The sequence below is a fragment of the Scyliorhinus torazame genome, chromosome 4 (assembly GCF_047496885.1).
Source record: "Scyliorhinus torazame isolate Kashiwa2021f chromosome 4, sScyTor2.1, whole genome shotgun sequence".
NCBI classification, from domain to species: Eukaryota; Metazoa; Chordata; class Chondrichthyes; order Carcharhiniformes; family Scyliorhinidae; genus Scyliorhinus; species Scyliorhinus torazame.
In genome coordinates, this window is record NC_092710.1 from 106,989,218 (window position 1) to 107,004,037 (window position 14,820).

Sequence of the window (14,820 nt, forward strand, 5' to 3'; positions counted from 1 at the left end):
TTTTGAGCCTGCGGGATTCAAAGCTGGTACAGGTTGATAGTCATGAGTGCCTATCTCGTAGCGAGCGTTGGAGTAAGACTTACTATTTCTCGCGGCTATTGCAGAGGGACAGCAGAAGGGTCTCGAAGGGTGCGGAGAGAAGAAGGGTCGATTTGAACTTGGCCCCTATTCTTATAGTCCCCAGGGGCTTCCCGCCTCTCGGGGCGGACCTTGTACCTGGTTCCAAGTGATTGGACTTGGTCCTAATCACTTGGTTCGATATTCTCCAATGCTGGAGCGATTCCTTGATCGATGGGCGGTTTCGAGGTGGTCAGTCACCTCTCTTTGTGTCAGCTCCTGCTGGCGCCGAAAAGTCTGGGTTGGCTTTGTGTGTCTAATTTATAGCATATTGTTCCTGGGGATTCCTAATTTATATGCAGATGGCTGGTGTGTTATGTTGATGGCTGCAGGTATCGATTCTGTCTGGCAGATTTTACCTGCATCTGTCTGTTTGAGTCCTGTTGGCTGATTTTCCCATCAGCCACTTCCGTTCGCCATTTTAAATCGGGGTTTGGCCATTCTAATCGGGAGTTAGCCATTTTAACCGGCTACACGCCCCCACCAAGGAAGCACTTAGTCCCATTTCCTGCACTAACGATCACCGTCTCCACTGCAGGAATTTGTTTTTATCTTTGAACCCCTCCCGCACCACGACCTCTAGACCCACCTAGCGCCCCAACTTACCACTGAGGGGGTCCTAGGGCACCCCCCCCCCCCCCCACCCCCCGCCACCACCTCATAAGGGCAGGGCGCCGATTTCTGGTGCAGGCAAAATGCCACCCTGACACCTTAGCAGTGCCCCTGCCAGGCTGACTGTGCCACCTGGGCACCCGCTCAGTACCAGGATGGCAGCTGGGTGGCACTGCAGGTGCCTGGGTGGCATCGGGGATGCCAGGGTACCAAACTGCCCAGATCCCGACCGCTCGGGGCCCCCCGATTGCCTTGGAGACCCGCTACGCCTAGTCCACTAACTGCACAGTTGAATATGCAAATCTGGATCCCTCAATGGGCGGAATCCAGTTTGCGACACCTCGTGAGATCTCTCCCGGGATTTACCAGCCTCGTGATGAGGCCAGTAGGTCGCGGCCTTTATGTTAAATATCAGTGTTTTGCTTTCTGAGTATGTGGACCAGGCAGGACCTAGGTTCAGTCTCTTCACAGAATTCCTAGCCTCTGACTTGCTCTTTTAGCCACAGTATTTGGTGGGTCAAGTTAAGTTTTTGGATGTTGATTGTGGGGGATTCAGCAATGGTAATGCCGTCAAGGAGAGATTGTAATCACACTTGTTGGAGATCGTACTTGTGTAGCATGAATGTTATTTGCCACGCAGGTTTTGTTCAGATATAATGCTCCTCTCCCACAATCAAATGGCCCTTACTGCTTAAATCTGGACAGTTATTCATGCAAATTATTTTTCAGAGTCCAACATTTTTGCCAACAAACAACTTGCTCCATGTGCAGATCCCAGTTCATAAGTTTGTCATTTGTTGGTTGTCATTTATTTAGTATAATTCAGCAGCTGAAGCTTTGGGCTGTCTTCACATAGTTAGGCCTGCAGTTTTCCCAAGTGTATATCATGAATTGCTGTATGGTACCTCAGGCTAGTAGCACACGGAATGGTAGCCTGGCATGAAAAAGGGCAGGGGTGATGTGTTCATTATTGGGGTGAAAATAATCTATTGTAAAACTTGAATTAAAGTGTACTGAAAGTTGGATCTCTGAATCTTTATTGAAATACAAACAAAAAAAGCATTTTGGGCATATGATATGGTGGCAACAATAAAATGTGATTTAAAATGGTGAGGACTGGGCACTAAATATACAAGGATATGAAGAGGTCAGAAAATACAGGGAAAGAGAAAAGGAGGGTGTAATGGCAGGAATGATTGGGAGCAAGACATCGTAGTGTTGGAAAGAGAGAATGTCCTTCAGGTTCACGGATAGGATCCATTTGATTAGATGGGCAAAAAGGAAATGCAGACAACACTGGGGGTGTGCTATACATCTCCAAATAGGGAGAGCGATATAGAAGAACACATGCAGTGAAATCAGAGATGTAAAAGAATTACAGTATGGTGATATTCATTTCCTAAATATCGATTGGAATGATGTCAAAAAGCGGAAGGAGCTGGAAGGAATCTCTGGAATGTGTTCAGGATAACTTCCTTCACCAATATATTCTCAGTCCAAGTAGTAAGGAGGCAATGGTGCTGGGGAATGAGCTGGGTCAAATAGACAAAGGGCCGAAATGTCACTAGTCGGGAAATTTCCCAACTTGGTACATGCACCTCGGCTCAAGGGACCTTGGGCGGGATTCTCCGACCCCCCGCCGGGTCGGAGAATCGGCGGGGGCTGGCGTGGGGCGAAATTCTCCTACCCGCCCCACCACATTTCTGCCCCGACCGGCCGGCGGGAGTCTCCGTAACACCGGCCGGTCAATGGGGTTTCCCATTGTGGGGCAGCCCCACGCCGTCGGGAAACCCCCGGGCGCCGGCAAAACGGAGACTCCCGCCGGCGGAGAATGACGCCCGTGAATCCCGCCCCCGCCGGTTGCCGAATTCTCCGGCACCGGATATTCGGCTGGGGCGGGAATCGCGCGCGCCGGTTAGCGGTCCCCCCCCTGCGATTCCCCAGCCCGGATGGGCCGAAGTCCCGCTGCTGGAATGCCTGTCCCGCCGGCAAGAATCAAACCACCTCTCTTGCCAGCGGGACAAGGCGGTGCGTGCAGGCTCCGGGGTCCTGCGGGGGGCGTGGGGCGATCTGGCCCCGGGGGGTGCCCCCACGGTGGACTGGCCCGCGATCGGGGCCCACCGATCCGCGGGCTGGCCTGTGCCGTGGGGGCACTCTTTTCCTTCCGCCTTCGCCATGGTCTCCACTATGGCAGAGGCGGAAGAAACCCCTCCACTGCACGTGCGCGGGGATGCCGTGAGCGGCCGCTGACGCTCCCGCGCATGCGCCGCCCGGCAAAGTCAGTTTCGCGCCAGCTGGCGGGGCACCAATGGCCTTTCCCGCCAGCTGGCGGGGTGGAAATCAGTCCGGCGCGGGCCTAGCCCCTCAAGGTGAGGGCTCGGCCCCTCAAGATGCGGAGACTTCCGCACATTTGGGGCGGCGGAATGCCAGACTGATTCACGCCGTTTTTGGAGCCGGTCGGCGGACACCGCGCCGATTGCGGAGAATCCCACCCCTTGTTCCATTTAATTTCCACTTTGTGGAGGCAGGAGCTTGAGAGAGTTAGGCCTGCTAACTCCAGAAGCAGACCATAGGTGGTCACGGGGGTGGGCAAGTGCTGTAGCAGGCTGCTTAGAAAGTTAGACTTTGTCCCAACTGTATCAAAACTGGTTGCCCTCACCGGCTCTCACCCCCATGACCATTCAGCCAGTATGCTCTATGGTCAGAACCAACAAGCCATATAATGACAAGTGTTGAAATGCTGAGGGGAAAAAAGACAACTATTCAGAAATCTGCTTTGAAATAAACTGCTGTTCCTACAACCCTCTAAAGTGTCAATCAGACAAAGCCATTATAGTATCAGTAATAAAAGATTTATTCACGTCATACCTCTTAACCTTTTCCAAATAAAAATATTGACAAAAGAGATCACAGAAGGAACAACATAACCTCATAAAGATGTTAATCAAGCAAACACTTCAGTTTGTTCAAACAGACCCCTTCTGAGTGAGTCTTGGAGCTCAGCCAAGCATTCATAATGGACCCCTGTGGGAACTGAATCCATAGAAACTGGTGACCAAATACCTTGTTCTTAACCTGGGCTTATTATAAATAGTTCATTATCAAACAAAGCCGAATACAATAAGTTGAGAGGGGAAGAGAAAATATGAGAATAGAAATAACATAAAAGGGAGCCCTTAAATATTATACGAGCATGTAAATATTACATGGGTAGTAAGTCACGGCTGGGCTGTTGGGGGTAAAAAGAGTGACAGATGTTTGGGGATGCAGACAAGGCTAGAATACTTCATATGTTTGTGCCTGTGTTTACCAAGTAAGAACATGCTGCTTAAAATATCAACAAGAGGTTTGCGTGGGTTTCGCCCCCACAACCCAAAGATGTGCAGGCTAGGTGGATTGGCCATGCTAAATTGCCCCTTAATTGGAAAAAATGAATTGGGTAATCTAAATTTTAAAAAAATAAAATAAAATATCAACAGAAGTGGAGAATGGTAGAGGTAATGGATGGGGGTACAGATTGATAGGCAGGATGTACTGGAAAGGCTGGCTATGTTTACAGTGGAAACGTCCCCTTGTCCAGATGGTTCCCATCCCATAGGGTAGTGGAAGGGCATGACATAATCTTGCAATCGTCCCTAGATATGAGGGTGCTGCAAGAAGAGAATAGCAACGGAGACTCCCTCATTCAAAAAAGGGCGTAAGGACAGTCCAAACAACTACAAGCTGGTCAGTTAGAAACAATAATTAAGGAAACAAGCAACAGGCACTTGGAGCTAAAGAGAGCTAGCAAAATTTATAAAAGACAGATAATGCTTGACTAATCTATCTGAATTTTTGATGAAGTAACAGAGAAGTTTAATGAAGAGCGTTCAGTGAATGTTGTGTGCATGGAGTTTAAGAATGCATTTAACAAAGTACCACATAAATGGCTGCTTAACAAAATTGAGCCTTATGGCTTACTTCCAATTGGCTTACATCCAATTGGATGAAAAATTGGCTTAAGCGGAAAAAACAGTGAGTCATCGCTAAGTGTTTGTTTTTCAGAATGGAGGATGGTAGACAATGGTGTTCCCCAAGGGTTAGCGCTAAGACCAACAGCTTTATGTAAATGACTTTAATATTGGAATACAGAGTACAATGTCAATGCAGAGGGATGCGAGGAAGATTTTGTTTAATGCAGTGAGTGTTTATGACCTGGAACTCGCGGCCATGAGGATGGTGGAAGCAGAGATGATTAATGATTTCAGAAGGAAGTTGATGGACGTGTGAGGGAAATAAACTTACAGGGCTACGAGGATAGAGAGTGGGGGAATGGGACTAACTGGATTATTCTACAGAGCCGAGATAGACTCAGTACGCCAAATGGCCTCCTCTTGTGCTATAGTGACTCTATAACATTGAATATGAAGTCAGCCTTAATTGTAACGTTATGGGTGCGATTCAGCGGCCTCACCGCACCTGACTTGGTATCAGGATGAGGCCACTGAATCTCGCACAAAGCCCCTCAGATGTTGCGAGACATCGCATTCTTAATCTTGCCCTCACTGGGCATGGTCCAGATCAGCATTTTTAATAAGTCATACAGTTGGGACTCAACAGCCATGCCTGGGAGACCTTGTCAAGGCACTGTTTAGTACTGGTTCACACAAATGTGGGACAGGTGTAACAGCACTTGTGTGGGCGAGGAGATTGGAGATCCCCGGGTGGTCAGGGACATGGCAGGGTGGCACCCCGGCTCTCCTTCTGGCACATGGGCACCTTGGCACTGCCGGGGTAGCACTACCAGGGTGCTGGGGCACTGCCTGGGTGCCAGGTTGGCATGCCAGGAATCTGGCCCGGAGCTGGGCCACCTTCCCAGGTTGAGGGGGATTTCCCGGGGGCCTCCCCATGATTGGAGAGTGGGGGGATGGACTAGATCGTGCAGCCAAACAAAATGGTGCCCCAATCGGCGAGAATCCTTTCCTGCTAGAGGCGGAGAATCTCCCGAGGTCACTCAAACAGCAAAGTGCCGCTGGGTAGCAGGCGTTTTTCGGCACCTGGGCCAGGGTGTCTTTGTACACCAGTCATTGAAAGGAAGCACGCTGGTGTAACAGACAGTAAAGAAGACAAATGATATGCTGGCCTTCATAGAAAGAAGATTCGAGCACAGAAGCAGGGATGTCTTATTGCCATAATCGCTGCCAAAAACAGCCAGGGGCTGTTTAGCACAGGGCTAAATCGCTGGCTTTGAAAGCAGACCAAGGCAGGCCAGCAGCACGGTCCAATTCCCGTAACAGCCTCCCCGAACAGGCGCTGGAATGTGGCGACTAGGGGCTTTTCACAGTAACTTCATTTGAGGCCTACTTGTGACAATAAGCGATTTTCATTTTCTTTTCATTTCATTATACAGAGCCTTGGTGAGACCACACCTGGAATATTTTGTGCAGTTGTGGTCTCCTTATCTGAGGAAGGAAGTTCTTGCTATCTTGGGAGTACGGCAAAGGTTTATCAGACCAATTCCTGGGATGGCAGGACTGACGTATGAGGAGAGATTGAGTTGGTTAGGATGATATTCGCTGGAGTGTACAGGAGTGAGGGGGAATCTCATAAAAATCTATAAATTTCTAATAGGACTAGACATGGTAGATGCAGGATGGCCCGGATGGTGGGGCAGTCCAGAACCACGGCCAAGGTGAGGAGAAATTTCTTCACCCAGACAGTGGTGAGCCTGTGGAATTCACTACCACAGAAAGCAGTTGAAGAGAAAACATTGTACGTTTTCAAGAAGGAGACCAAATGACCTATCCTGCTCTTATTTCCGATGTTTCTATTAAATTAGGATAATATGCTAATGCCCTACTTGTATTTCAGAGCCACTTGCATTGAAATATAATTGTTGCATTGTGCTAAATATAGAGCAACACTGAATTTGATATGTGCAGTTATTGTAAAATCATGTCTGATCTTCTAGTTCTGTGTGCAGACCTTCTGCAGTGTTGGGGAAAGCCCTTCACAGATCTGTGATAGTAACATGCAGTGGGACTTAGCAAGTTGCTCCAGTGGCAGCCATTTGCCTTTGCAGATATTGGTGCTTTGCATTTCGAACGTGGGAATCAAAGCTGTGTATTTATGGATGATATGTTTACTCAGCATTAGCCCATGGCCTCTGAAGAGCGTTTTGAAATAAAAGTGAGGTTTAAAATATTTTCTGCCAAACTGACATTCAACTAGTTCTGTGAATGATTGGAACAAGGTGTTAACATTCGGTAGTGGAATAACAAGGGTGTTTTGCACCATCCCTCTTTAGGAGGTGTTTGGATTATACCAGTCATCTCTCTCACCCTGTGAAGTAAGGGTGCCCCCTAGTGGTCACCACTTGGCCAATTAAATATCATCAATCCCATCTGCTCCAAACTAGAGGAACTTTCTTAACTGAAATAATAATCTTTATTAGTGTCACAAGCAGGCTTGCATTAACACTGCAATGAAGTTACTGTGAAAAACCCCTAGTCGCCACACTCCGGCACCTGTTCGGGTACACTGAGGGAGAATTCAGAATGTCCAATTCACCTAACACGTCTTTCGGGACCTGTGGGAGGAAACCGGAGCACCCGGAGGAAACCCACGCAGACACGGGGAGAATGTGCAGACTCTGCAAATAACCCAAGATGGGAATCGAACCCGAGTCCCTGGCGGTGTGAAGCAACAGTGCTATAGTGCCACCCTAAGGACACTCCAAATTAGCTCTGTGGATTTTGTTCCACTTACTTTAGGTATTATTAAACAGATCTGAGTTATTTTATTGGGGAGTTCCTTGAAATGTGGCAAAATGCTATTCCTGGTGCTCTCTTCACCATGACTGAAAATAACAGGAAGGAGAAATGGAAAAGCAGGTCAGAGATGGATGGTCGCAACTAATAAATAATTGAAGGCATTGAGCTTTTTATTGTCTTGCTCCTTTATCTCTTTGAAGTAAAAAGGCTTTGACACTCAGGCCTATCTCTTAGAATACATACAAAGCTCACAACAAGTTAGATGGTTCGAAAGTCTGATTAATCAATCAGAACTCAGGAGCTTTAAGTCTTGGTGTGTGCTATTTAAGTTGTGTTGGTTTATGTGGTATAGTGATAAGTAGATAAAAAACAGATGGTCCACCATCATTCTTTGAATGAAGGTATATTATGCCAATTGCTTCTTCTCTGGTCAGTAATCAATCTTTGAGCAAGTTATTTCTGCATCCCTCGTATGTACTAAATTCATCATGCTTTTACACAGCAACATCTCCCCCCACCCCCTTTATATCAGAGTGTCATTGACGTTGGGAGAGGTGCACAGCTACATTCTCGCAGGAATGACCTTTTATCTTCGGGTTAATTTACTTATTGTGTTAATTAACCAGATGTAAAGGTTAATCCTTTGAAGCAGAAGGAAGGAAGATATTACATCCTTTCTGTCACAAACAAATCGTTATACTGACATTCAACACATTAAATTAGAAAGGAAATTGACAACAAATCCATTCATATATTGGATATAGCCAGTTGGTGCCAAACTTAACTGAGGTGGAGAAATTCTTGTTAAATTGTGCTTGTGGTGTAGCCTCAATAAGACAACAGCATAGGCCTGCGATACCCAGGAAAGCTTTAGTGGGAAATGGATCAACATTTTAAGCACTGTCCACTATACTTCAAAGACACTTGCACCTCAATAGGAAAATACTAATTCATTTCTTTATATAAATGTGGTCTAGGTAACACCCATCCAGGGAAGCAAACTGCGACCGCCAGGATATCTGTCAGGAAAAAGTTTTCACTCTGGAGACGACAGCAATTTATCAACCCCCCCTTCTCGGGGGAGGTCACAAGTTCCAGGTGAGTGTTCCCTTGTGATTGTAATCTTACCATTCCCGTAACTGTGGAATAGACGTGGAAATGTCCAAGGGAAGGAAATGCTGCAGAAAGATACTTTTGTGTCTCACTTGATAACTTCACTGGCAAGGGTAATATGCAGCTGAACTCCAGGTTACAAGACCCCAGTCAGAGTGATGGCAAAAGTATTGCAAGAGGCCCGAGAGTGACTGAACTAAGAGAATGAAGAAGTTGGGGTGCGGTCAGCCCAGGTTCCCCATTTTGACCACTGCCTGACAGCTATTGAAAAATGCATTTGGATGGGAACAGGATCATGCTGACCTAAGTTGTCCTTGGCTTTGGAAACCCCCTTTTCTGCTGCACAAGTGAACACCGGCCACTTGAGCATGTTACTGGTGGGTGACTAGGGACGATTTCCGAGGGGAGCACGATGGTGGGGGGGTCGCGTGCTCCCCATCAATATCCTAGCAAAACAGTGAACATAGTGAGGAATTTGTTGGCTACGGTTATGCAACATTCTGATATGTGCTCCTTGGAAAATGTCCAATGGAAAAACAATCTCTATTTTAATTTTCTGAAATGATTTTCAAGATCTACGTATAAAGCTTTTTGTGTAGATTTTTTACCCTTTGCAGGCTTTGCATGTGTCAGCAATCTAGTGCAAGACCATTTGAATCTAATAATTGTGGATAAATGGGTTTATTTAAATTGAGATATATGTGTTTGTGTGTATATTTATATATATTTTTAAATATCCAGTCCTAGAGTCAAGAAAAGTCCCAAGTCGGCCCACAAGCCGAGCAGGAAGCAAGACTGGCAGTAGAACCAGTAGTCGTCGTGGGAGTGATGCTTCAGATTTCGACATTTCAGATATCCAGTCTGTATGTTCAGATGTTTCAGAGACAGTGCCTGACACAAGCAGATCAGGGTCACGAGCAGGATCTCGGCCATCTTCAGCGAAACCTTCGAAAATCCCAACACCCTCAAGGAGGTCCCCAGCACCTAGCAAACTGAGCACAGCCTCCAAAAGATAGTGCGATCAACTCCTGCGGAGAACTCTGAAGTCTGATAGTACAGTCCTTGGGATGTAAAATATTCTGTAGAATCTGTTGTGAAATATTGCAAGAGGTGAACTTTTGATGCTGCAGAATGGCCTTATTTGTGTGTTTGTCTTTGTAAAGTATGTTATTTTATGTGAATAATTATTTTGTTCATTTTTTTTTTGTTGATGCCATATCCTCTGGAGGGAAAATTAAAAAGAGCTTTTAAGAAAGATGTAAGTTAAACTAATATTTTTACATGATAATGTGGAATTGGTAACTATCTCTGAAAGCTGTTTCTGAATGTACTGTTAAACATTCAAAATCCTAGGAACACACGTCAATAAGCAGGCAGATGACTCCATGATTTGCTGATGGCTCTGATTACCTCATGCACAATTCAATGAGGCCATGCTGGATTTTCTGAAAGAATCTTTATTTTGCTCGGAACTGATTTTTCTCAATTAGAGACAATGCAAAAATGTCTGTGTCCCAGGTGAAAAAAAGGGATGTAAAAAGTCGATCAGCACTACCTTAATATAGCAAATCTGAATTTACTCACAAATGTTTAGTTAACACACTTATACCGGCTGTTAAGAAGACACTTGAACAAAAATCCTGCAGCATTTTTGTGCCATTTCATTTAGCTGAGATCAAACTGCCATTGTTAAAACTCCTTGACCTTCCCACATGTCATTTATACTAATAATAATTAATATATAAGTATGAAGTGTGTTGATGTCAATGTGAAATTTTCTTTTGCTTGAGTGGAAGATAATTGTATCATTGATGCCCATTTTGTATTAAAGCAAAGTTGCTTGCGGTCAGTCACAAACTGAATCATCCCTACTTGTTACTTTACAGCAATTCTTCATGCAAGACTATTTCTTTATTTATTTAACAAAGTAGATGATAATTTCATAGGCTTACGGCAGTAAAATGAATGATCTTGAAGGGTTTCCTCCAAATGCTTATTAAAGCATTCTTTTCAGACTTATGCCCGTTTTGGTTCTTTTGTTACTTCACTTCGCCTGCGCCAAGATTGCAGATTTGGTGATCTCGATTGTAAATGTGAAACAACAAGAACTTGCATTTATACAACACTTTTAATGTGGAAAAATTCCCAAGCGCTAAGGAAAATTGACACCGAGGCCAAGGGAAATATTGGAAGGGGTGACCAAAGGATTTAGGCCAGAAATCTCCCTCCATTCACGCCAGTGGGATTATTCAGTCCCACTGCAGTGAATGGAGTTTGGCTGAGCACCGAATTCTCCGTTCTCGCTTGCACCAGTGGTTTTAAGGAGTGATTTCTCAGAGAGAACGAGGCAGCTGAAGGCATGGCTGCCAGGGGTGGGGTAAAAGAAATGAGGAGTACAAAAGAGGTGAGGGGTGTAGGATTGGAGATGGTTAAGAACATGGGCAGCAGAGTTTAGATGGGATGAAGTTTATGAGGGCTGGAGGACCGACCAGAAAACATTGGAATACCTACATCTGGAGATAACAAAGGATGAGAGATTTTCAAGCTGGTGGACTGATGTAGCGGTGGGTGCATTGATGTGATAAAGTTATGCATGGAATAGTTAAGATAGAAGCAGGGAGGTTGTTTCCACTGGCGTGTGAAACTAGAACTAGGGGGCATAGCCTCAAAATAAGGGGGAGCAGATTTGGGGCTGAGTTGAGGAGGCATTTCTTCACCCAAAGGGTTGTAAATCTGTGGAATTCCCTGCCCAGTGAAGCAGTTGAGGCTACCTCGTTGGATGTTTCTTTTCTTCTTTTTAAAATAAATTTAGAGTACCCAATTCATTTTTTCCAATTAAGGGGCAATTTAGTGTGTTCAATCTTGCACATCTTTGGGTTGTGGGGGTGAAACCCACGCAAACACGGGGAGAATGTGCAAACTCCACACGGGCAGTGACCCAGAGCCGGGATCGAACCTGGGACCTCGGCACCATGAGGCAGCAGGGCTAACCCACTGCGCCACCGTGCTGCCCCTCGTTGGATGTTTTTAAGGCAAAGATAGGTAGATTTTTGAACAGTAAATGGTAAGCAGGCGGGTCAAGTGGAGCTGAGTGCACAAAGAGATCAGCCATGATCTTATTGAATGACGGAGCAGGCTTGAAGAGCCAGATGGCCTACTCCTGCTCCTAGTTCTTATGTTTCCAAAGTGGGAGGAGGCAGTTTTTCCGATGCAGAGGATAGGTGAGTCAAAAGCTCAGCTCAGAATCACTTGGAAAAATAAAGTTCAGTCTAAGAACATGCCTGTGGAGGACAGGGTCAGAATCAAGGGAACAGAATTTGCGGCAGGGAAGAATTCATTCAAGACAGCATGTCAAACAAACAGCCAGGCGCCGTGAGGGGGTGAAGAATGGTGATGGAGATGCAGAGCTGGCGTCATCAGCATATATATATATATGGAAGCTGGTTCCATGCATGTCTCTCTCATGTAGCTCAATATTGCTACACCTTGTCCTTCCACCAGGAGGTGTAGGATGGCTTTAGCCACTGACTATTCTATAACTGGCATCAGATTCTTGATTGACCAGAAAAAGACAACATCGAGTCTGCTCTGCCATTCAATCATGGCTGATATTTTTCTCATCCCCATTCTCCTGCCTTCTCCCCATAACCCCTGATCCCCTTATTGATCCAAATCCCATGTGTCTCCATCTTAAAGACACTCCGTGATTTGGCCTCCACAGCCTTCTGTGGCAAAGAGTTCCACAGATTCACCACCCTCTGGCTGAAGAAATTCCTCCTCATCTCTATTTTAAAAGGATTGTCCCTTTAGTCTGAGATTGTGTCTTCTGCTTCTAGTTTTTCCTACAAGTGGAAAAATTCTCTCCACGTCTGCTCTATCCAGACCTCACAGTATCCTGTAAGTTTCAATAAGATCCTCATCCTTCTAAGCTCCAACAAGTACAAACCCAGAGTCCTCAATCACCCCTCATACGACAAGCCCTTCATTCCAGAGATCATTCTTGTGAACCTCCTCTGGACCCTTTCTAAGGCCAACACATCCTTCCTTAGATACAGGACCCAAAACTGCTCACAATACTACAGCCTCAGAAGTACATCCCCGGTCTTGTATTCTAGCCATCTCGACATGAATGCTAACATTGTATTTGCCTTCCTGACTGCCGACTGAACCTGCACGTTAACCTTAAGAGAATCGTGAACATGGACTCCAAAGTCCCTTTGTGCTTCTGATTTCCTAAGCATCTTCCCATTTAGAAAATAGTCTATGCCTCCATTTCTCCTTCCAAAGTGCATAACCTCACACTTTTCCACATTGTATTCCATCTGCCACTTTTTGCCCACTCTCCTAGCTTGTCCAAGTCTTTCTGCAGCCTGCCTGCTTCCTCAATCCTACCTGCCACTCTACAGATCTTTGTATCATCTGCAAACTTAGCAACAGTTCCTTCCTCCAGATTATTAATATATATTGTGAAAAGTTGTGATCCCAGCTTGTGTCCTCTGCTACTAGTCACCGGCTGCCACCCTGAAAAAGACCCCTTTATCCCCACTCTGCCTTCTGTCAATCCTCTATCCATGCCAGGATCTTACCCTTAACACCATGGGCTCTTAACTTATCTAACAGTCTCCAATGCGGCATCTTATCAAAAGGCCTTCTGGAAATCTAAATAAATCACGTCCACTGGTTCTCCTTTATCTAACTTCCGTGTTAATTCCTCAAAGAACTCTTAACAGATTTGTCAGACATGACCTCCCCTTGACGAAGCCATGCTGACTCAGTCCTATTTTACCATGCACTTCCAAGTACTCCGCGATCTGATCTTTAATAATGGACTCTAAAATCTGACCAATGACCCAAGTCAGGCTAACTGGCCTATAATTTCCCAGCTTCTGCCTCCCTCCCTTCTTAAACAATGGTGTTACATTAGCCACTTTCCAGTCCTCTGGCACCCTTCCTGCCTCCAGTGATTCCTGAAAGATCACCACCAATGCCTCCACTATCTCCTGAGCAATCTCTTTTAGAACCCTGGGGTGTAGTCCATCCGGTCCAGGTAATGTATCCACCTTCAGACCTTTCAGTTTCCCCAGAACCTTCTCCTTAGTAATGGTCACTGCACTCATCTCTGCTCCCTGGTTCTCCTGGAGCTCAGGCATCCCACTGGTGTCTTCCACCGTGAAGACTGATGCGAAGTAACTATTCAGTTCATTTGCCATTTCTTTGTTTCCTATTATTACTTCTCCAGCCACATTTTCCAGTGGTCCAATGTCTATTTTTGCCTCTCTCTTACCTTTTATATATTGAAAAAACTCTTCCTATCTTCCTTTACATTACTAGCTAGCTTGCACATACTTCATCTTATCCCCCCTTATTGCTTTTTTATTTGTCCTCTGCTCGCTTTTAAAGGCTTTCCAATCCTTTGACTAATCCTCGCCAATTTATATGCTTTTTCTTTAGCTTTTAAGCTGTCCTTGACTTCCCTCGTCAGCCATGGATGCCTTGTACTCCCCTCTTAGCATGTTTCTTCCTCCTTGGGATGAATTTCTGTTGTGCTTCCTGAATAACCCCCAAATCTCCTGCCATTGCTGTTCCACTGTCTTCCCTGCTGGGCTCCTTTTCCAATCAACTCTGGCCAGCTCCTCCCTCATGTCTTTGTAGTTACCCTTATTTAATTGTAATACTGTTACATCTGATTGCAGCTTCTCCCTCTCAAACTGCAGGGTAAATTCTATCATATTGTGGTCACTGTTCCTTCACCTAAGTTCTCTAATCAAATCTGCCTCATTACACATCACCAAATCCAGAATTGCCTGTTCCCTCGTAGACTCTGTCACAAGCTACTCCAAAAAAACATCTCTTAGACATTCCACAAATTCCCTTTCTTGGGATCCACTACAACCTGATTTTCCCAGTCCATCTGCAAATTGAAGTCCCCCATGATTGTTGTATTATTGCCTTTTTTACATGCCTTTTCTATCTCCTGATTTATTTTCTGCCCCACGTATTAGAACATAGCTATTTTTCTATTAATTTGTATACATTTAAAAGTCTGGATAGGTGGGGTGTGAAGTTCAGACCAGCAGCACTGCTGGAAGCATTTCTCCTGAAGCCAGTTGCTCTCCTAGTGTGTATGCTGTGCCACTGCCCACCTGGGTACAGCCTGCATGGTGCACCACCTTGAGAGGGTGTCTGCTAGGGGTGCCCCGTGAAGACTGGAAACAAATGTCATAAC

General features: G+C 45.6%; 1 protein-coding gene across 20 annotated transcripts in view; it reads left to right on the forward strand.

Moving 5' to 3' along the window:
- The window catches only part of dst (dystonin), a 779,292-nt gene extending 768,679 nt beyond the window's left edge, over positions 1-10,613 (forward strand). For all 20 annotated transcript variants that reach the window (XM_072498412.1, XM_072498427.1, XM_072498428.1 and 17 more), the window contains 2 exons: positions 8,459-8,579; positions 9,336-10,613. In XM_072498412.1, coding sequence (XP_072354513.1) covers positions 8,459-8,579; positions 9,336-9,610 — 396 coding nt within the window. In that variant the 3' untranslated portion in view covers positions 9,611-10,613. The remainder of the gene's footprint in view (positions 1-8,458; positions 8,580-9,335) is intronic.
- The last annotated feature ends 4,207 nt before the right edge of the window (positions 10,614-14,820 follow it).